General features: G+C 48.8%; 1 protein-coding gene across 3 annotated transcripts in view; it reads left to right on the plus strand.

Moving 5' to 3' along the window:
• USP7 (ubiquitin specific peptidase 7) overlaps nucleotides 1-20,611 on the plus strand; it is a 40,791-nt gene that overhangs the window by 15,648 nt on the left and 4,532 nt on the right. For all 3 annotated transcript variants that reach the window (XM_040973355.1, XM_040973356.1, XM_040973354.1), the window contains exons 3-21: nucleotides 4,041-4,239; nucleotides 6,522-6,660; nucleotides 7,156-7,244; nucleotides 8,200-8,308; nucleotides 9,494-9,624; nucleotides 9,910-9,964; nucleotides 10,738-10,818; nucleotides 10,906-10,996; nucleotides 11,935-12,017; nucleotides 13,114-13,223; nucleotides 13,917-14,073; nucleotides 16,094-16,238; nucleotides 16,447-16,577; nucleotides 17,520-17,654; nucleotides 18,244-18,345; nucleotides 18,538-18,643; nucleotides 19,275-19,367; nucleotides 19,453-19,520; nucleotides 19,993-20,093. In XM_040973355.1, coding sequence (XP_040829289.1) covers nucleotides 4,041-4,239; nucleotides 6,522-6,660; nucleotides 7,156-7,244; nucleotides 8,200-8,308; nucleotides 9,494-9,624; nucleotides 9,910-9,964; nucleotides 10,738-10,818; nucleotides 10,906-10,996; nucleotides 11,935-12,017; nucleotides 13,114-13,223; nucleotides 13,917-14,073; nucleotides 16,094-16,238; nucleotides 16,447-16,577; nucleotides 17,520-17,654; nucleotides 18,244-18,345; nucleotides 18,538-18,643; nucleotides 19,275-19,367; nucleotides 19,453-19,520; nucleotides 19,993-20,093 — 2,125 coding nt within the window. The remainder of the gene's footprint in view (nucleotides 1-4,040; nucleotides 4,240-6,521; nucleotides 6,661-7,155; nucleotides 7,245-8,199; nucleotides 8,309-9,493; nucleotides 9,625-9,909; nucleotides 9,965-10,737; nucleotides 10,819-10,905; nucleotides 10,997-11,934; nucleotides 12,018-13,113; nucleotides 13,224-13,916; nucleotides 14,074-16,093; nucleotides 16,239-16,446; nucleotides 16,578-17,519; nucleotides 17,655-18,243; nucleotides 18,346-18,537; nucleotides 18,644-19,274; nucleotides 19,368-19,452; nucleotides 19,521-19,992; nucleotides 20,094-20,611) is intronic.

Below are 20,611 nucleotides of genomic sequence, written 5' to 3' on the forward strand. Positions count from 1 at the left end.
GCACTTTTTTTCTTTAGCGACATTTTCTTTTTATAATTTAAAACTTCCCCAGGTCAGAATCATGAGAAGGGAGCAGCCAGTAATTGCTTTATGCAACGCCTGGAATCTTACAATGTAATATGAAACCATGTTCTGTCAAAAGCATGTCCGTCAATCCTCACGAGGGTTGTGTCCTTCCCAGGGGAGGAACGGGGCAATTGAAAGAAACCATCAGTCACGGCTGCACCGCCAGAAGGACTGCTGTCCAGACCTCCTGCCAAAAGTTGAGCCTCCATGAGGAACTGCAGCCGTAGCTGAGAGTTCTCTCACAGTGCGGCTTACCCCCTGGCAGCTGGCTGAGGCAATGTCTGAGGAAGGTAAAGAGGCGTGGTCTAAACCCGCTGCTTTGTTCCCATGGAGTGCGCTTTCCACTGCAGAGTAAGGGCCAAAGTGTGGGCATGAGCTCCTGGTTGCTAGGCTCTCGGTGGTTTTACCTCAGTCACCGGAGGGAGTGCGCTGGGAAGTTGAGCCAGGTCTGAGGTATCAGGAGTGGTGTGGAGGCCAGTCTGAGGCAGGGGTGGAGCAGGGGCTGGCTGGCCTGTCAGCCTGCCCAGGCCAGGGAAGAGGGACTGATTTTAGTGCCTGTCCACGCTTCCTTGGGGACTAGACATACATGTAGACACAGGCAGTCTCTTGGTGTGCAGGGACCATTATGTTGGGAGGTGTCAGTGCCCCCCCCCCCCCCAACAACAATATGGAGGCAGGATTGCAGCAGTAGAAGTACTTGGCGTGTCATGAATTCTGCATGGGGAAGGTTCACCTTCAGCGATGCTTCCCTCCCGGCCTGGCTGATTTATCTCTGTCTCACCCCCATGCCGTGAGAAGGACCATGGTCAACACAGGGCTGCCCTCAGTGATGACCCCTTGCCTGCCTCTCCCGGGAGCAGATAGAGACATGCTTGACAGAAGGGCATCCTTCGTGAGGACAATTTGTGCATAATGTTAAGTGGCTCCAGTGTGGTGGGAGGTCGAAGAAACTGTCCTAACCAAGTACCAGAATGAATTTCCAGCCACTGAAGTCAGGTGTTTGGTGACAAAAGAAACCTCAGAGCAAGCAGGGTCTGTGTGAAGGCTTAGGCTGATCTAGGTTTGGGAATGACCAGGACCGGTACTCAGGTGCAACTACTTCACATTGCCATTGGGGCCATTTTGGACTAAGCTTCCTGACTAAAGATTTGAATTATTTCATCTTTTTGTAGGCCTCCTAATACCGGTTCAGCTCTGTTTCATTTTTAAAGATTTATATGTTGCTTTTTTGGAAAGGCAACCCAAAAGCCAGGAGCCTCCTCCGGGTGGGTCTCCCACGCGGGTGCAGGGACTCAAGGCTTTGGGCTGAGTGTGACTGCTTTCCCAGTCCACAAGCAGGGAGCTGGAGGGGCAGTGGAGCAGCTGGGATACGAACCATCGCCCATTCAGCATCCCAGTGATTGCAAAGTGACTAAGCTACTGCGGTGGGCCCTGTTTTAGCATTCAAACCCAGGTGCTTATTGGTCAATCTGGTAGATTCCCAGATGCATCTGGCTGACCAGGTTTGTTAGAGGGTTTAAAAGTTACTACCTTTTTTGGTAGGCCCTCCTACTGGTATTTAATATAAATTTGTAAGTGTGTATAGCCAGTGAAGGGAAGTTCTCATTTACATGGAGTCTCGAGCTGAACTCCCTCATATTCTAACAAACTCACCCAGCATGGGCCATACACCTTATGCTGGGCAGTGCTAGGCTTGGGGCATTGTGGGCACTTGGGCCACAGCTCTGCTGGGTCTGTGCACCTGATTCATGCGGAGGTTCAGGTTCCATTTATGATGTGTGGTGTTTATGTATATCTAATCTCATTCAGAAGGCACAAACCACGAACCCAGAGCTTAGTGGATCCTTGGAGAATGGTCACTGGCTGCTTTTTGATAGTCTAGTAGAGATCTCTCACATACAGAGAGAACAAGACACAGAGAAAGATCTTCCACCCACTGGCTAACTCCGCAAGTGGCCGCAACAGCCAGCTGGAGCTGAGCCAACCTGAAACCTGGAGCCTGGAGCCTCTTCTGGGTCTTCCATGTGGGTGCAGGGTCCCAATGCCCTGGGCCAGTCTCAGCTGCTGTCCCAGGCCACAAGCAGGTACTGGAAGGGAAGTGGAGCAGGCAACGTATTAATCGGCACCCATGTGCGATTACAAGGTACTAGGCTACCTTGCCAGACCCCCTATATCCAGGAGTGGCTTCTGTAAAGTATTTGCCTTAAAGGCAGAACAACAGGCTGCACCAGGCTAAGCGAGACTGAAGCCAGGTTCCGGAAGTTGGGAGCTCCTTTGTGGTAGCCCACATGGATTGGCAGGAGTCTGGTCCTTCGGCCGTCTTCTGCCCCGAAGCACTTAAGCCAGGTGCTGGTTTGGAAGTAACATAGCTTGAACACTATTGTGAACCGGAATGGGCACTGGCATTCTGACCTGCTGTGCCCTGAGGCCAGCCTCTCCTGAGTGGCAAGGCTCACTGTGCTGTCTTAGTGAGCCCAGGTGTCACTCACCTGGAAGCTGGGGTTTAAGGAATAAACTGCTGCCTGAACATTTCTTTTTATAGACTGTGTCCCTCACTGGGACACTTGGAGGGGCTCAGATAAATCATTTATCTGTTCAGTAGGACTTCCCACTCAGCTGTCCTTTCCAAAGTGCCTCCACTGAGCAGAGTCATGTGGAATGGAGGAGTGGGAGTTTGTATTGTTTAAAAGAAGGTAAAAGTGCTATAAAAACTGTTAATACTGCCTTCCTGTGAGGACTGATGGACATGCTTTCTTCAGAACTTACATTCTGCCTGCTGCAGAGTGCAGGGCTGTGGAACCCACGGGCTCAGGGTGGAGGTGTGTGCCCTTACCCAGACCTGTAGGTCAGGACAGTCCAAACAGCACCTAAGGCTGGATCATGAAAAGCCTTTCACAGCATCCTTGCAGAACGTGACCCCTTACCCTCAGGCCGTGCTCCCGCTCCCTGTTCTGTGAGGACAAGGGATGCATAGTGAAACAGAGCATTAGATGCTTCTGTAGCAATTTGCCCTGGCTGTGACAATTGCACTGGCAACTTCTTTGTATTTCAGAAAGTCCGTAACAAGTCCATAACAGGATGGGGTGTGGGCATGGGAGCATACATAACAGGATGGGGTGTGGGTATGGGGGTACATGGGTACCCCCGTGGCAGTAGTGATCAGTGGTCACCAGTGAGAGGCAGCCTCGGGCTGAGACAGCTGATTGCCTGCTATTAATACGTGCAAATGAACTTCCTTTTATTAACCTCCAGTAATGTTTACTTCATGCTGGAAAAGAATGCTAGCTTTTAAGACTTTATTTATTTCTACTAGAAAGACCGATTTACAGAGTCTTCTCTGTAAAGGACTCTTATACCCCAAGTGGCCACAGTAACTGGATCAGAAGCCAGGAGCCTCTTCCTGGTCTCCCTGAGGATGCAGAATCCCAAGGCTTTGGGCCATCCTCTCCCAGGACAAAAGCAGGGAGCTGGAAGGGAAGTGGAACAGCTGGGACACAAACCGGTGCCTACATGGGATCCCAGGGCATGCCAGGCATGGATTTAGCTACTGGGCTATCGTGCCATTTCACAAAGTGGTGAGCTGAGGATGTTGACACTTGTTTTAGGCTGATTTAGCCCCTGAGCAGATGTACCTCAGAGTATTGCTGATTGGCACCCACTCTGAGGTGGTTCCTGGCTCCTGGCTGTAGCTTGCCATTTTCCAGAGTCTCTCTCCCTGTTGGGATTGGCTGGGAATTAACATGTAATTGAGTAGAAGTTATTTACCGTGCTGAAGTCTTTTAATCGGAGTGATTAGCCCTGATTTGTGGATTTTATAGAAGTTATTTGCTTAGAAATGGTGTTTTCATATTGCTTCCCCAAAGAAAATGTTTTTAGCAGCGGGACTCAGATTGTGTAGCCCAATTGCCGCCCAGTATGTGCGCGTGCTGTCGCTTAATACCTGGCTCTCTGACTGATGACATGTTTTCTTGCAGACACCAGTTGGCGCTCCGAGGCCACCTTTCAGTTCACTGTCGAGCGCTTCAGCAGACTGAGTGAGTCGGTCCTTAGCCCTCCGTGTTTTGTGCGAAATCTGCCATGGAAGATTATGGTGATGCCACGCTTTTATCCAGACAGACCACACCAAAAAAGCGTGGGATTCTTTCTGCAGTGCAATGCGGAATCTGATTCCACGTAAGACAGTTTAAATGATGCCACTACAAATGCACATAGTCATTTCTCGGAAGCCCCGTTTGATCGGCTAACTCAATTTTACTTTAAATTTCCTTGCTGCCTCTGCCTAGCCTTTTATTTAAAATTAAAGCACATGTTTCTCTTTAAAACTCACTGGTTATCTATTATGTATAAACTCGTAATGTGTTTTTTGTAAGAGAATTAAAGTGTGTGTTATTTAAGCCAGCCCGTGGAATCATGGCCAACCAGAGTGAGGTGACCACTGAGCTCTCAGGCTTCCTGACTGAATCCCCAGGGATTTCCTGAGTGGAAGGTCGAGGTTGTCCTGGCTGTGCAACCTGCGCAGCGTGCGGCCAACCAGTCCCGGGTCATTCAGAAAGCGCACATTCACACGTTGTTGGAGGAGTTGATAACATGGCCTCCCACTTATTTTGGGGTTTATTATAAAATGTCATAGGGTTGAGGAAATTGTTGATTCTTTTAATCAAACGGGATAAAAAATGATTTTGAAATTTCCTGTGCATTCAGTGACCTAAAAAATTCCAGACTTCCTTAGAAAGACTGGCCCTGTTAAAATTGTTACTTGAAAGGCCGACTTGGTGTTCCCATTTACTGTACAATGGCAGGAGCTGGCCAGGCGTAAGCCAAGAGCCAGGAACTACAGCTGGTTTGGCCTGTCGATGGCTGGGTACCTTCCAGTGTGTGTGTCAGCACGAAGAAGGCTTGGAAGCCAGCTATGAGTCCAGTTGTTCCATGTGGGATGCGGCTGTCCCAAGCTATGGCCTCACTGAATGTGAAATGCCTGCGCTTGTCACCAAAGCCCAAGAAGCAGATTGAAGAGAGTGGCTCATGGTGTCCTTGTGTGACAGTGCCACTCCCTGACAGTGGCCCTTTGGAGCCCTCCATAGAGAACGCTTCCAAAGGTCATTGGCTCTACCATGTCTGAATGCCCTAGGAAATTAGGGCCTGTCTTTAGGTTGGGTATTTGTCTCCTTCCGGTGTGTACATTGTGTGATCTGATGAGCACTGGGCCTACCTTTTGGGGGTAAGGGGAGTTAGGTAACCACAGTTTGAGCAGTAGTTTGAAATATAGTGAGTTAGGTCCAGGCTGAGTATCGTAAGATGCCAAGAATGTACCTATGCAGGTAACATTGCTTCACTTGGTAGGAAGAGACTTGCAGGATTAGTTATAAAAGTCATGCTTTAACCATTAACTTGTATAGATTTTAAGGTATATGTGTGTTTGTTCCCTTTATTTTTTCCCTTGATTGTTGGATTATCGCTGGATCCCTACATCAGGCAGGGCTGGGTGGCAAGGACCCAGCTAACAGTTTGAGCTTTGTCGTGTCACCTGTTGTTCCTTTGCCTGCGCAGTATCTGGAAGCTGGAGTGTAGGGAGTCCCAAACAAGGTCTCAAGCAGGGGACCAAGCATCCTCCACTTCCTAACGTTGTGCCCCCTCTAGCTGTGTGGCTGGGCATTGTCATGTGTTTAGTTTGGTGCCCTTGCTCAGGGAATTGTAGCACACTGATGCATGCCTCTATGCCTGGGTGGGCCTGCACGGAGCCAGGAGCCCTGCTGTGTCACCATGCTGGTCCTGTGGCTGCTGCTGCTGAACCCTGGTTGGTCACTGCAGCACACATGAGGCAGCTACTGTTTAACTTCTGCCCTAGCTCTGCTTCCCTTCGCTTTCCTTTTTTTCTCCCTCCTTATTTGAGAGTCGGAGAAGGAGATCTTCACTGATCTTACTAATGCTCATGACACCTGAGGCTGATGGTGAACACGGGGAACTTACCCTGGGCTCTCGTCCAGGTAGGAAGGAGCACCACTCTGCAGCCTCCACCCACTGCGTCCCAGGCAAGAGAACTGGAAGCAGAGCCAGGCTAGAACGCAGGCCTCTGATTCAAGAGAACTCTGTCCTGGCAACTCGGGTGGCGGGAACCCAGTGCCTGGGCCATCTTCGATGGCTTTCCCAGGGACCGGATGCGACACAACGCACCTGGAATGCCAACACTACAAACAGTGCTTTGAGCTTTCCATAGTTTTTAGAGGAGCTCAATATTGATAGTATTTAACGTTTTGGCTTTAGATGCTTTAGGAATTAAAGAAATAAGCTATGAATGAACTCGCCATAGAGAAAAACAGCCTTATCTCTGTTAAGGGTAATGTTGTGCTGTTCAACTGAAGAGTAGAGGTAGAAACCAAAGGAATTCTATGTGCTGGTTTTGTGCAGGTGTTAAGTTATATATGTGCACTAAAACTCGGATGGCTTTCTTTCAACAGGTCGTGGTCTTGTCATGCGCAGGCTGTGCTGAAGATAATCAACTACAGAGATGATGAGAAGTCATTCAGTCGCCGTATTAGCCATTTGTTCTTCCACAAAGAAAACGATTGGGGGTTTTCCAACTTCATGGCCTGGAGTGTAAGTGACTGTATTTATCATTATTTTTTGTTGAAATCCTTCCATTTGTTCTAGAACCAAATTTTAGCTGCAAATGGACAAGTGTCTCTTTGCTTACCTGGTTTCTTAGCAGAGGCTTCTAGGAGCCATGTGGAGTCAGATTTTAGTTAGCAGAACACTGAGGACTGGCCCCATTTCCTCTCAGTGTTGGTGGATTTCTGTAGCCTCGGGTTTGTCAGGGACTTGTTGTGTCGTCTTGTCGGATATGGGCAGCAGGGGAATGTTCTTTGGGATGGGGGCGGCTTAATGCTGCACCCAACCTGGAGTGCACCCGAACTGGCCAGCCCAGCCCTGCTCTGACGAGCACACCTCACTGGCCCGTCAGCCCGTGAGTGCCTCAGGTGCCTTTTTGAGAAAAAACTAAGCTGCTTCACTAAGTTAAGTACAGGTCACTGGGGGTTTGTTTGGAATAAAGCAAGATTTCCTGTTCTCCTCTGAAACTTGATTCTTTTATAGGAAGTGACAGATTCTGAGAAAGGATTTATAGATGACGACAAAGTGACATTTGAAGTCTTTGTGCAGGCAGATGCTCCCCATGGAGTTGCGTAAGTTTTTTCTTTAATTGGGGGATATTAAGAAATGCCTTTTGTGAAAGAAGCATCCTCTTTAAGCCATGCATGTGTTCAACAGATCCCACGGAGAAACGTTCCTTTGCCTTTACTCATGTAGCAGGTTTGCTGGGCACTAGGCCCGGAATTGTCCCCACTGCAGTGTGGACTCCTGCAGAGTGCTAAGACCAGTACAGAAACCACATCAGAGCACTCCATTGGAAGAGTGGAGATGTGAAATCTGGCACGTGTTTGACCCTTGGGAACCAGTGAGTGAGGTCTCTGGAAGCAGGAACCAGCTGCGTGTGCTATCCCTGAGCTAACGACCACCCTGGCTTCCCAGGGTGCTGTTAACCCATGACACAGAGAGCTGCTTGACTATTGCCCCTCCCCCAGCCCTGCCCTAGTTGCCTGCGCAGGTGTCTGCCTGCGCCTTTGGGCAAGTCGTGAGGCTGCTGTCCCAGATAGCCGTCCCTTGGCTGCCTGGTTGCCTGCACTCTTGCAGTTAATGCATAAAATCGCCTTTTCTCCAGAAGCCACTCACATGGGGCGGAAAGTTCTAGGGTTGAGAAATGTGAACTGAACTTTGCAGATACACTCTGCTGTCTGCTTCTGCATTTGCCTGTCTGCAGAAGGGGCTTTTTCTCTCTTGCTGAACAGTGGGTATGATGTGTGCAGTAAAACACGGGAGGCACACAGGAGTATTGATCCTGACTGCGGCTGCCTTTACAGTAGTCACACACTTGGGTGGACAAAGAAAGCGGTGACCGCTGAACACCATTGTGGGCTTGGTTCCAAGTGCTGTGTAGGTCTCAGTCTCCTGCTGAGGTGCTGACGGTGCGTGAGAGGGAAGTGTCGGGCATGATACAAAGCCCTGACGACAGGTCAGCTCCCGCCAGGCCTACTGCAAGGTCCAGTGCGGGTCACCCTCAACCTCAAACTGTTCTTCCAGGTGGGATTCAAAGAAACACACGGGCTATGTTGGCTTGAAGAACCAGGGAGCAACATGTTATATGAACAGCCTGTTGCAGACTTTATTTTTCACAAATCAGCTCCGAAAGGTGAGTGGCAGACGGATCCCCTTGCCCTCCTCCACCGTTTTTCTCTCCGCTATGTTAAAGATTAAGCAAAAGGGTCCCGGTGTGGTAGCCTACTGGCTAAAGTCCTTGCCTTGCTTGCAGTGGGATCCCATATGGGTGCAGGATCATGCCTGGCTGCTCCACTTCTCATCCCATTCCCAAGCCGGTACAGGGTCCCAGGGCTTTGGGCTGTCATCGACTGCTTTCCCAGACTACAGGCAGGGAGCTGGGTGGGAAGTGGAGCTGCTGGGATTAGAACCAGTGCCCACATGGGATCCTGCTGTGGCGCGAGCAAAGCGAGGACCGTCGCACCGGGTCCATCCATTGTAATCTAAGCTGACCTGGGTGAGCAATAGTTTGCTATATCCAAAATAGCTTAACAAATTCAAGTTTAATTATGCTAGAAACTGCTTGATAAGGAAGCAGTTTGTGGCAGCTGAACAATTTGCATAGTAAGAGTGATCTTCCATCCATTGGTTTACTTTCTAAATACTAGCAACAGCTAGTTCTATGCCAGGCTAAAGCCAGGAGTCTTGGAACTCAGTCTCTGTCTGCTACCCAGCTGGCCTGGGCCATGTACTTTAGCCGTCCTCTCCTGCCTCCCAGGGTACACTTCTGGAAGCTGGGTTTGAGGCCGAGGGAGGACTCATTCCCGGGCGGTGCAGGTGTCCGGGCGGCACTGACCGCCTTGCCACAGTGCCCATGCGGACACGTTCTGAGTCAGATATAGTTAGTTCTTCCTCTTTTTTTTTTTTTAATGATATAGTTCCATAGGTTGTGGGGTTGCCTTGCCCTTCCCCAAGGTTCTTCCCGCGCCCCACATTGATTTCCCTTCTAGTTTTACAATGGTTGTCCTTCATGGGATTGTTAGGACCACATGGAAGCCGGGAGGGCAGCATGTACTCCAGCTGTGCTTAAGAGCATTGTGGACGCCTGCATCCCTGTCAGCGTTCAGCTCTTGTTCCTCGTTCCCTGGCAGCACCCCAGGTGCAGTAGGTGATGGCTGTGGTGGTTGTTCCTGCTGCCTGCCCCAGCCCCACCGTGGAGCACGCCAGTGGGTGGGAGTTCACTGTCTAAAGTAGCAGCCACGAGCCTAGCTTAGCCATGATGATATTGGAGGTGATAATTCTGCATAAAGTTCAATGATTTCTCAATTCATCCTTGCAGGCTGTCTACATGATGCCGACGGAGGGTGATGATTCATCTAAAAGTGTTCCGTTGGCTTTACAGAGAGTATTCTATGAATTACAGCATAGTGACAAGCCTGTGGGGACAAAAAAACTGACAAAGTCGTTTGGGTATGTATCCGAGAGCAGCCTGATCTGACGGATGAGTGCGCCTGGTGTGAGCACCCCACTGGGAGGCCTGGGTGCTGGGGTGTCCTGTTGTGATTTTCACTGTGCAGCTCACAGCTGTAAACTCTGTAAGCTCGGCCTCCCCCAGCAGCACAACCCTGATGGGGTGCAGTGCTGACTGTTTTTTGCTGTCTCTTGGTAAAATTATTCTAGCTCATAAAGTAAGTTCCAAACATGAATTTCAGAACTTAGAAGCCTAATTGTCATTGTCTATTTTATCTTTGAAAGGTGGGAAACTTTAGATAGCTTCATGCAACACGATGTTCAGGAGCTCTGCCGAGTGGTAAGTTCTAAGCAGCAGTTGTGTAGTTCATACATTGAATCTTTTGAGGCAGTGTCTAAAGTTGAAACCCAATTTAGATAACACCCTAGGCAGCGCTTATGTCCTGTAAAAATCGAGAGGAAGTTATTTGCAAGATGAACTGAAGGTGAAGTGTTAGGGGCGGCTTGATGTACATAGCAGATGCCTGAGGCAGCTGTCCCCGTAGTCTAAGGTCACTGAGCTCACTGTGGCAGCCCTGTTTGTCCCCTCAGCTAGTCGCCAGCACTGTCTGGTTCTTTAGTTGTGATGAAAGACACACACACACACACACACACACAATGGCTATTCAAAGTGATTGGCTGGGCAAGGTGTGTTTTCTTTTTTGCAGCACTAGCTGGATTGAATCCAGTTCATTAAATATCCATGGACAAACCAGTCAATCCTGTTGACAGGCTCAACCTCATTAATCTCTTGGTGTGGACCATTACGAGTTAAGTTTAGTGATCAATTTACATGCTTTTCCACAGAGGTAAAATGAATATAAAGAATGCTTCTAAAGGCACTACAGATTACTAATCCATTCCAAAGGCTGTATAAAAGGTTAACTTCAACTGTTGCATGTAGATATTTTTTTAAAAATCCAAGCAAGAAAGATCTTAAGTTTTTGATAATTGCATGCCAAAGGTCATAGTATTTTTTAGAATTTGACAATTGACATTTTCTAGTTGAATGTAAAATTACTGTATGTTATTTCAGCATAAAAAGTTGGTAAATGTAAAAATTTTCTCTTTCAGTTGCTTGATAATGTGGAAAATAAAATGAAAGGCACGTGTGTAGAAGGCACCATACCCAAATTGTTCAGAGGCAAAATGGTGGTATGTGACCAGTTTCAGAGCATTTTGAAAGTTGTTTGAATTGGAATTTTTTTAGTCAGTAATACTGTCTTATTTCATTATTTGTAGTCTTACATCCAGTGTAAAGAAGTAGACTATCGGTCTGATAGAAGAGAAGATTATTATGATATTCAGCTAAGTATAAAAGGAAAAAAAAACAGTAAGTGTTGGGTCTGGGGAGTATAAGTTTAATGTCCCATTATGTACCTAATCTTTATCCTCTATGTGTAGACACAGCGACACCCTTCCTGCCAGGTCGCTGGGTGCCTGCTCCTGCCTGCTTGCCCTCAGTGTTTTTGGCCTGGCAGCATCCTAGGTTAATCTTGCTGTCAGCCTTTCAGAGAGAGACCAACATTTAAAATGGAAGCAGTTAATAATACCATTCTCAGTGGCTTTCTCTCACCTTCAGTTGTCTGTCATGTCCAGGTTTGTTTCTCCTGAGCTGTGTCAGCCTCTGTGCACTCCATTAGTGGATGTCACAATGGGTTTCTCTTTTTTAAAGTGAAGGTAGCATTTTTTTGTCCTTGTTCATGGGCATAGATCAGTTACTTGTGCATGTTAGCCTGAAAACCCATCAGGAAGCTAGGCCCACCCTGGGCTCCCCCCTCCCCCGGCCTCTGTCCTGCACCCCTGTTCTATGCAACAGGGTACAGTGTGTTGAGCGTTGTCCTTGGGGCAGCACCAGGTCCCAACTCTGGGTGCAAGCTCTAGATTGCACTATGACTGCTTGGTCACCCTCTGCATGTTCTGGTGAGAAGCTGTGCCAGTTTTGGCTCTCTCAAGTTTATGGTAGCTATTGTGGCTTCATCGTGTCATCTACGGCCGAGAAGGGGCTGTTGTGTGGGGATCCCCATCCCCTAGGATGACCTCATTGTGTTTTCCTTAAGTCATTTGTGTCCATCTGGTTCTGAACTCATTAGTGACCCACATTGCCCAATTCCTCAGTCAGAATTAAAGATCAAACCATGACTCGTATTATCCCTATGAACACATGCTGGTCGGGGCGGCAGCAGCTGCCCATCGTCTCTGTGCGCTCATTTGAACATTTATGCTTTCTTGATCTTCTTGGTTGATGTCTTTCTCCCTCTCTCTTTAAAGTCTTTGAGTCATTTGTGGACTATGTGGCAGTAGAACAGCTGGACGGTGACAATAAGTACGATGCAGGGGAGCATGGCCTGCAGGTAACGGGGTGCTTCATTACCATAACACTGCACTAGCATTTCTTTGGCTTAACTGAGAACTGGAACTCTAGCTGTGCCTTTTGTGGTGCATTTGTTATTTAGAATACAAATGGATTTCATTTGTTAATGGGACAGGCAGGTATGTGGGTCAGCCTGCTGGGATGCAGCCTGGCTGACAGGCCTGGCTGTGTCTTAGAATCTTTTGTTACTGACCAGTGGCCAGTATGCCAGAGTTTCTGTCGAGGCAGCTGTTCCTTTTTCTTAGACATGCTCATGCACCACAAAGATCTCACCAAGCACATGTGCCTTGTCACAGCCCCCAGTCACCGGGCCCGGGGTCAGGGAGTGGGCATGCACCGACAGGAGCCCCAGCTAGCACTGACGGGAGAAGTGAGGTGCTGAGAGAGCTGCCACAGATGGGCAGAGGGCTGGGAGCCATCGCGTCGGGGGTCCTGCAGCAGAGGATGGGGATGGTCCTTAGAGGGTCTCCGAAGGAACACTGAGTGTGTGCCTACCTCCGTTCTCACAGCCCACAGCCATGCTCCTCTCAGAACTACAGCTGCAGGTCCGCCTTCTCCAGAAAGCCATTCTCCTTTTCTTTTTTCCTTTTGAAAAGACACAGAAAATCAGGGGGATAGGTAAACGGCTGGCTTACTTATTCCCTGGCTACAGCGGCCAGATCTGTGCAAGCCAGGAACCTGAAACTGCCTTGTGGGTGCAGGAGCAGCTGGGTCATATCCCAGGCAGTTAGCAGGGAACTGGGTCCTAAGCAGTGCAGCCCAGTTTTGACTGAATCAACCCCTGGACAGGTTGCCAGCCTCATAGCTATAGCATAAGTGTGGTATCCCATATTTTGTATTGTTTCATGATTCCATGATACAACTGTAAATGGTGCTGTTTGTTTCACCATGTTCAGTGCTAGAGACCAGGTTAGGATGTAACAGCCCAATAATTGCAAAGGCATCCCAGGTGGCACTGGATCCTGCCCTGCCTAACGCACGTTCCTAGACAGGGTCCCATCTGCCAACACATGCTTTCCTTGCTCCATGAAGAAAAGTAGGGGTGAGCTAAACTCGGTATCTTTGTCAATATTCAGGAAGCAGAGAAAGGGGTGAAATTCCTCACACTGCCACCAGTGTTACATCTACAGCTGATGAGATTCATGTATGACCCTCAAACGGACCAGAATATCAAGATCAACGACAGGTACTGTGCAGTGGGATACGATTCAGGACTTCCTCCCTGTGCCTGGTGTGTTGCTTTGGGAATTTATCAGGGTTTCCCTTCCACCTTGGATCCTGGGAAATGAGATGCTAAGGAGGGCTATGCTGTTTGCTCCCTCCTCTCAAGGGGGCTTCCTCTGGCCCCAGCCGCCCTCCATCAGCCTCCATGCTGCAGCAGGTCGCGGTCAGCATGCACAGAACTGCCCCAGGCAGAGCTCACAGATGCACAGTGTTTATGTGGCTCATCAGGGCACGGGGAGAAGGGATACTTTATTTGCTTTATTTGAATTAGTTAACAACATATACAGAATCATGAAGTTTTACATGAGTGGTTTTTGGCAGCATGGGACAGAACAATTTTACTAAGCAGTATGTTCCCTCAAGTTAGAGGTTGAGGGTGGTGTGGCTCTTGGATTCCTTCAGAACCGCAGGCCTGGAGTTAGCGACACCTGTCCATGTGCCTGCATTCAAACATCTTCCTCTTACATCTACCCTCTGATACATTAGCAGGTGAATGATTTGTTGTGCAAAGAACCATCTTTTGAAATAGTTCCTGCGAGCTTCCAACTCGGCTTTGTATACTTGCCATTACGTTAGAAGCCTAGCAGTGTTGGTGCAGGAGCACTGTGTGGTGTGTCAGGGAATACTGAATTCTTCAAAAATGCTTCTTTAACAGGTTTGAGTTCCCGGAACAGTTACCACTTGATGAATTTTTGCAAAAAACTGATCCTAAGGACCCTGCCAATTACATTCTTCATGCAGTCCTTGTTCACAGTGGAGATAACCATGGTGGACATTATGTGGTTTATCTAAATCCTAAAGGGGACGGCAAGGTAAGCGGGGACCCTTGATGGAGGGACAGCCCCCGAGGTGTATTCTCAGCCTCTACTCGTCACTTGCTGCACTAGGTCCCTGTGGCGTCTCTCCTCTCGGCTCCTCATGAGCACTGGGCCTGGCTGGGTGTGGGCAGGTTCCCTGGTCTTCCTGCTTGCTTGCTTGTGTAGCCCTCAGTCCTTGTAGGTAGAATTATCTAATTCTGCCTCAGCAGATGTGGGGTTCAGTACCTACACCCGTGACTGCCCGAGCTAAGCCCATCTGAAACTGGAAGCCAGGAGTCTCCTCTGAGTCTCTCGTATTGGTTCAGAGTCCTAAGGCCTTGGGCTGTCCTTTAATGCTTTTCCAGGCACCAAGTAGATAAGAAGTAGAGCAGCTGGGACATGTAGGATCCTGACAGATGCAAGGCTAAGATTTAGCCACTGAGTACCTTTAACTGTAGCAGAGAGAAGGAGAGACTGAGAAAAAGGTCTTCAACTTCTGCTGGTTCACTCCCCACACGGCCACAACAGCTGGAGCTCAGCCAGTCCAAAGTCAGCAGCTAGTAGCTTTTTTTGGGCCTCTGAATTGGGTGTACTCTGAAGCGGGTCCCAAGGTCTACTGCTTTCCACAGAGAGCTGGATTGGAGAGCTGGGATCTTATGTGATCTTATGGGATCCCAGCATGTGTAAGGCAAGGATTTTAGCCACTGAGCCATGACACCGCGCACCTAAATACATATATTTAAAATGAAATGGTTCAAAGAGGTTGAAATGTAGCTATTATGTGAAAGCTGTGTGTTTTTGCAACAATGTGTGTTGTTGGAATTGCTTAAAACATTTTAGCCCATTTGATTTTTTTTCCCCAAAAAAATATTTATTTGAAAGGCAGAGTTAGATCTTTCATTGGAACAGTCACTTGCCAAGTGGCTATAGTGGCTAGACTTAGCCTGGGCCAAAGGCAAGAGCTTCTTCTGGGTCTCTCACGTAGGTGCAGGGTCCAATGGACTCCGTCCGTCCTCTGCTGCTTTCTCTCTAGCATTAGCAGGGAGCTGTATCAGAGGGTGGGCATCTGTATTTGAACCGGTGCTCATATGGGATGCTGGTGTCGCTGGTAGTGGCTTTTCCTATACTGCTACCATGCTGGACTACGTATGCTTTATAGTTTTTAAAAGTGGTTTTTAAAATTTCCAATATTTAACATTATGTACAGCGGAGATGGAGAGATCTCTGGTTCACTTCCCAAGTTCCTATGGCAGCTAGGGCTGGACAGTTCTAAGCCTGGAAACCTGGTGTTGATTCCGGCTCTCAAACATGAATGGTTGTGACTCCCAGAAGTTGATCCCTTGCTACCTTCCATAGTGTGTGCAGAAAACTTGATTCAAGAGTGGAGCCTGGGGACCCGCCACGACAGTGTAGGGGTTGAAGTTCTCACCTTGAATCTGCAGACGGAAGATCTTCCTCTCTGTCTGTCCTCCTCTCTGTGTATCTGCCTTTCCAATAAAAATAAATCTTTTTTAAAAAGAGTGGAGCCTGAACTGGATTGGGCATTCCAAGTCTTGTCTTTTCAGCTATACTACATACCTTTTTAGTATGTCTGTAGATTGGATTGTGTAAGAAATTTGGGCACTGGGCCTGGTGTGGTGGCCTAGCAGCTAAAGTCTTCACCTTGAATGTGCTGGGATCCCATGTGGGTGCTGGTTTTAATCTCAGCAGTTCCATTTCCCATCTAGCTCCCTGCTTGTGGCCTGGGAAGGCGGTCGAGGATGGCCCAAAGCCTTGGGACTCTACACCCACATAGGAGACCTGGAGGAAGTTCCTGGCTCCTGGCTTTGGATTGGCTCAGCTCCAGCCATTGCAGTTACTTGGGGAGTGAACCATCAGATGGAAGATCTTCCTCTCGCTCTCTCCTCTACGTATATCTGACTTTGCAATTAAAAAAACAAGATACAAATTCCTGCTTTCATGAGGCTCACAAACTGCTCCTGACCTCTCCTGCTCAGCTCCAAGTCCCTGCTGACCCTGAGTCCTTTCCTTCTAGTGGTGTAAGTTTGACGATGACGTGGTGTCACGGTGCACTAAAGAGGAAGCAATTGAACACAACTACGGGGGCCATGATGATGACCTGTCCGTCCGGCACTGTACCAATGCCTACATGTTGGTGTACATCAGGGAATCCAAGCTGAGTGAGTTCGGCTCCTCCCTGTACTACCTGGCTTGTTTAGCCGACCTCATTCCCACACCCACAGCAAGTGGAACTGGGCTCAAGGTGTTTGTGTGTCAGGGCCACTTACTTATTTTGCTTCAAGACTTGCTGTATTAGCAATTAGCTAGCATCGAGTTTGGGCAGAAATGATGCACAGATGAATGAATGAGGCTGTCCTTGTCCTGCAGGTGAAGTTTTACAAGCTGTCACAGACCATGATATTCCTCAGCAGTTGGTGGAACGGTTGCAAGAAGAGAAAAGAATTGAAGCTCAGAAGCGGAAAGAGCGGCAGGAAGCCCATCTCTACATGCAAGTGCAGGTGAGTCTGCCTCCTGGAGCCCTGCCCCGGGCAGCTGCTCAAGCCACCTCTGCACCCTCCTGCCTGGCACAAGGTCAGGCCTTCCAGTGACAGAGGGAAACTCTGAGATGCAGTGTAGATAGCGAAGTGGGTCAGTGCTAGTCCCTTGCAAGGGACCTTTATGTTGAAGGTAACAGTGGCAGAGGAGTGCTGGCAGCTCCATCTCCCACCCGTGCTTGGTCCCGAGTTAAGCCATGCTCAGGCACAGGGCATCTAAGGTTCTCATTGATCTGATGGTCATTTGATTCTTTTCCCCTTGGCTCACCTACAGAAGTTTCCCTGGAATTCCAGACTAGTTTGAAGAGTTAACTGACAGTCAGGTACATGTGTACTGAGTCCTTTGGATCCAGCTCTGCTAATGTGTGGTCCAAATGGTTGGGCCTCTGCGCTCAAGTGGGGAGAACTGGATGGAATACAAAACTATTGTTTCAGTCTGGTCCACAGTATTGTGACCATTCGAACAAATGGAGGACTTCTCTGCCTCTCTTTCCATCCTTTCCTCTCTTCCTCTGTAACTGTCTTTCAAGTAAATCTTTTGTTGTAAAGTCAGATTTACACAGGAGAAACAGAAAGATCTTTCATCCACTGGTTCACTCCCAAGGCGGCTGCAATGGCTGAAACTGATCCAATCTGAAGCCAGGACCCTCTTCCAGGGTACAGGGTCTCAAGGCTTTGGGCCGTCCTGGATGCTTTCCCAGCCTACAAGCAGGGAGCTGGACGGGAAGCAGGGCAGCCGGGATTAGAACCGGCACCCATATGGGATGCCAGCACATGCAAGGCGAGGACTTTAGACACTACACTACTGCGCCAGGCCCAAGGATATGAAACTTTAAAAGAGGAAAGGAATTTGACATTTAAACTCAACACAGGAATCATAAACTTCTGTTTTCTGCTCATTTTCAGATTGTTGCAGAGGACCAGTTTTGTGGCCACCAAGGAAATGACATGTATGATGAAGAAAAAGTGAAATACACCGTCTTCAAAGTGTTAAAGAACTCTTCTCTGGCGGAGTTTGTTCAGACCCTCTCGCAGACCATGGTGGGTACCCAGCCTGTCCTGGTCCTGCCTTACCATGAGCTACGTGGCCCCAGGGCTTTTAGGACAATGTGTGTGAGACCCACCTTGGCTGGGCCTTCCAGTAGGCACCGCGAGTAGGTAGATGTATTAGTGCTTCTGTCCCTCTGGCACCACCATGCTGGTGAAACGGGTGCTGGAGCCCTGCGGAACTCTGGCAGCCCTACAGGCTGGCTTGCCACCGCTCTGATCAGCAGAGCTGTGGTTCCAGTGTTTCCTCTGTTATGTATAGAATTGAAAAGCGGGATGGCCTGTTGGTTAACTGAGTGACCACCATGTCCAGCAGTCGGCCAGGCAAAGCTAGGAGCCTGGGACTCCGTCCAGGTCTCCCCTTTGAGTGACTGAAGCCCAAGCAAGCCCTTGAGCTGTCTTGTGTGTTACCAGCCACATGAGCAGGAGCTAGTTGGGAAGTGGAACAGCCAAGAGTCAAACTGGCACACCAGCCTTGTAAGCAGCTGGTTGATGTAAGCAGATGTTTGACCTGCTGCGCCAGATTATAGTTACAAAATTAGACAAGATTATAGTTAGCTGGTCTCTTAAAATTTTTTTTCAGGGATTTCCACAAGACCAGATTCGATTATGGCCCATGCAAGCAAGGAGTAATGGAACAAAACGACCAGCGATGCTGGACAATGAAGCCGACGGCAGTAAAACAGTAAATATTGTCCGTAGCATGTCTCGCGAGGAAGTCTGGCGAAGGCTCTGGCTCTCTGCAGTTAGTGCACCCTCACCCCTTGGGGGCCAGTTACTCAGAATCGGACGTTTCTTCAGACCTAGAGTATAGTTTTTCACTCTGTCACCTTAGCCATTAAAAGTCTTCTAAAGTCAGCATCTCTTTTGGAACTAGATGATTGAACTCAGTGATAATGAAAATCCTTGGACAATATTCCTGGAAACAGTCGATCCTGAGCTGGCTGCAAGTGGAGCAACATTACCCAAGTTTGATAAAGATCGTAAGTGCCCTCCAGAACCTGGCTGCTTGCAGCAGAGGAGGGCTGTCCCGGGCGGCCAGGGCCTGCCAGGGCCTGCGGGCCAGTGTATCCCTTGCAGGAGGAACTGCTGAAAAGTCCCACAGTTGGTCATCACATCCCATGTGTGCTCCAGGGTTTTTTGAGAGTCAAATTGAGAACTGGCCTGGCTGTGTATCCTGTGAGGTGGGGAAGGCAGCAGCAGCGAGTCCTGGCTCATCTCTTGTCGCTGTACTAAATGGCCCCAGAGATGTGTTTACAAAGTGCAATTGGTATTTGCTAAGATAGCGTTGCCATAGCATTCACTTCTAGCCATCGGCATCCATGGGATAATATTAATACTCTTCAGCTGAATGGAAGATGGTGGTCTCAGCACACTGCCCCAGTGCCATCTTGGCTACTACCCAAGTGTGGCCTTTCCTATGACTTTGCTAGGCATGGCACTTGTCCCTGTTGGCTGAGGATCAGACTCTAGAACCATCCTCCTCTGACATTGTAACTTGCAGGGACCTTGAGCTGTCCTCTCCATTGTCACCAAGCTGTTTAACTTAGTGTTTATTTTAATGCTCTCCTGGGAGTTAAAATGCTGACACCACCTGTTGTGCTAACTTTGTAGATGATGTGATGTTATTTCTGAAGATGTATGATCCCAAAACACGCAGCTTGAATTACTGTGGGCACATCTACACCCCCATATCCTGTAAAATACGTAAGTCCTCCCGGGCTCTCCTGGGGCTGCCTGTATTCCGCTCAGTGCACCGTACTCCTGACTGCTAACCTTTTCCTGTCTGCAGGTGACTTGCTCCCAGTCATGTGTGACAGAGCAGGATTTATCCAGGATACTAGCCTTATCCTCTATGAGGTGTGTTGCTTTTTCCTTTATCCGCATGCTGCTGGCCAAGTGAGGTTTGGGTAGCAGGAGTGGTTATTAGGCTGTAGGGTTTGGATTTGCCATTCTTCTTAATGGTTTTCATAGTCTTCCTTCCTTGAAAGGCAGAGGATGGGGAGAATAGTGGGAGAGGGAAGGATCTTCCGTGTGTTGGGTTCCTCCCCCAGTGGCTAAAATGGCCAGGGCTGAGCCATGCCAAAGGTGGGTGCAAGGGCCCAGGCACCTGGGGCATCTTCACAGCTTTCCCAGGTGCATTAGCAGAGAACTGGGTTGGAAGAGGCAGCTGACACTTGGGAAGCCAGCCTTGCAGGTGGTGGCTTGACCCATTGAGACACTGCACCAACCCCTATGGTGTTAACTTTCTGCAAGTTTTGGTAGATAGAATTGGATGCACGTGGGAGAATGGCCTCCTGTGTGTGGTGTGTAACTCTTCTGTATCTCTTAGGAAGTTAAACCGAATTTAACAGAACGAATTCAGGACTATGATGTTTCTCTTGACAAAGCACTCGATGAACTCATGGATGGTGACATCATTGTATTCCAAAAGTAAGTACCTTTTGAAAGATGTTACCACTTGGTGCTAATTTCAGAAGACAGGATGTCGCTTGTTGGAAGCCCCTCGGCAAACATAAGACAGGGTGACACAAATCGTACATCTTCTGGTTTGCTCCGTAAATGGCTGCTGGGACCATCTTCCTGCGCCTTCTCGAGGCCCATGAGCAAGGAGCTGCATTGGAGATGCAGCAGCCAGGAGCTGAACCAGCCCTGGTGATGTAGCACCATCCCTGTCATTCCCATCATTTCAGGCTTTTCTCTTCCTTCCTAAAAATGCCTGCTGTGAGCGTGACACAGTCCCCGTGGGGCAGCACTGTGAGATGGGAGGTCCTTGGCTACACCTTAGGTGTGTGCTTGCTTGTCCACTAGCAGATCTACCGTTTTAGACAGGTCTGAAGGAGACTCGGTGTCACAAATAGGCAGGCTGCTGACTCTTGGACTGGGGTTGCGCTCTGCTCTGATCTCGGTTGAGGCTGTGGAATGCAGCCATGTGAGACTTGGCTGGCGGA

The sequence above is a fragment of the Ochotona curzoniae genome, unplaced genomic scaffold, assembly GCF_017591425.1.
Source record: "Ochotona curzoniae isolate NIBS_2020 unplaced genomic scaffold, NIBS_Ocur_1.0 contig_2321, whole genome shotgun sequence".
NCBI lineage: Eukaryota > Metazoa > Chordata > Mammalia > Lagomorpha > Ochotonidae > Ochotona > Ochotona curzoniae.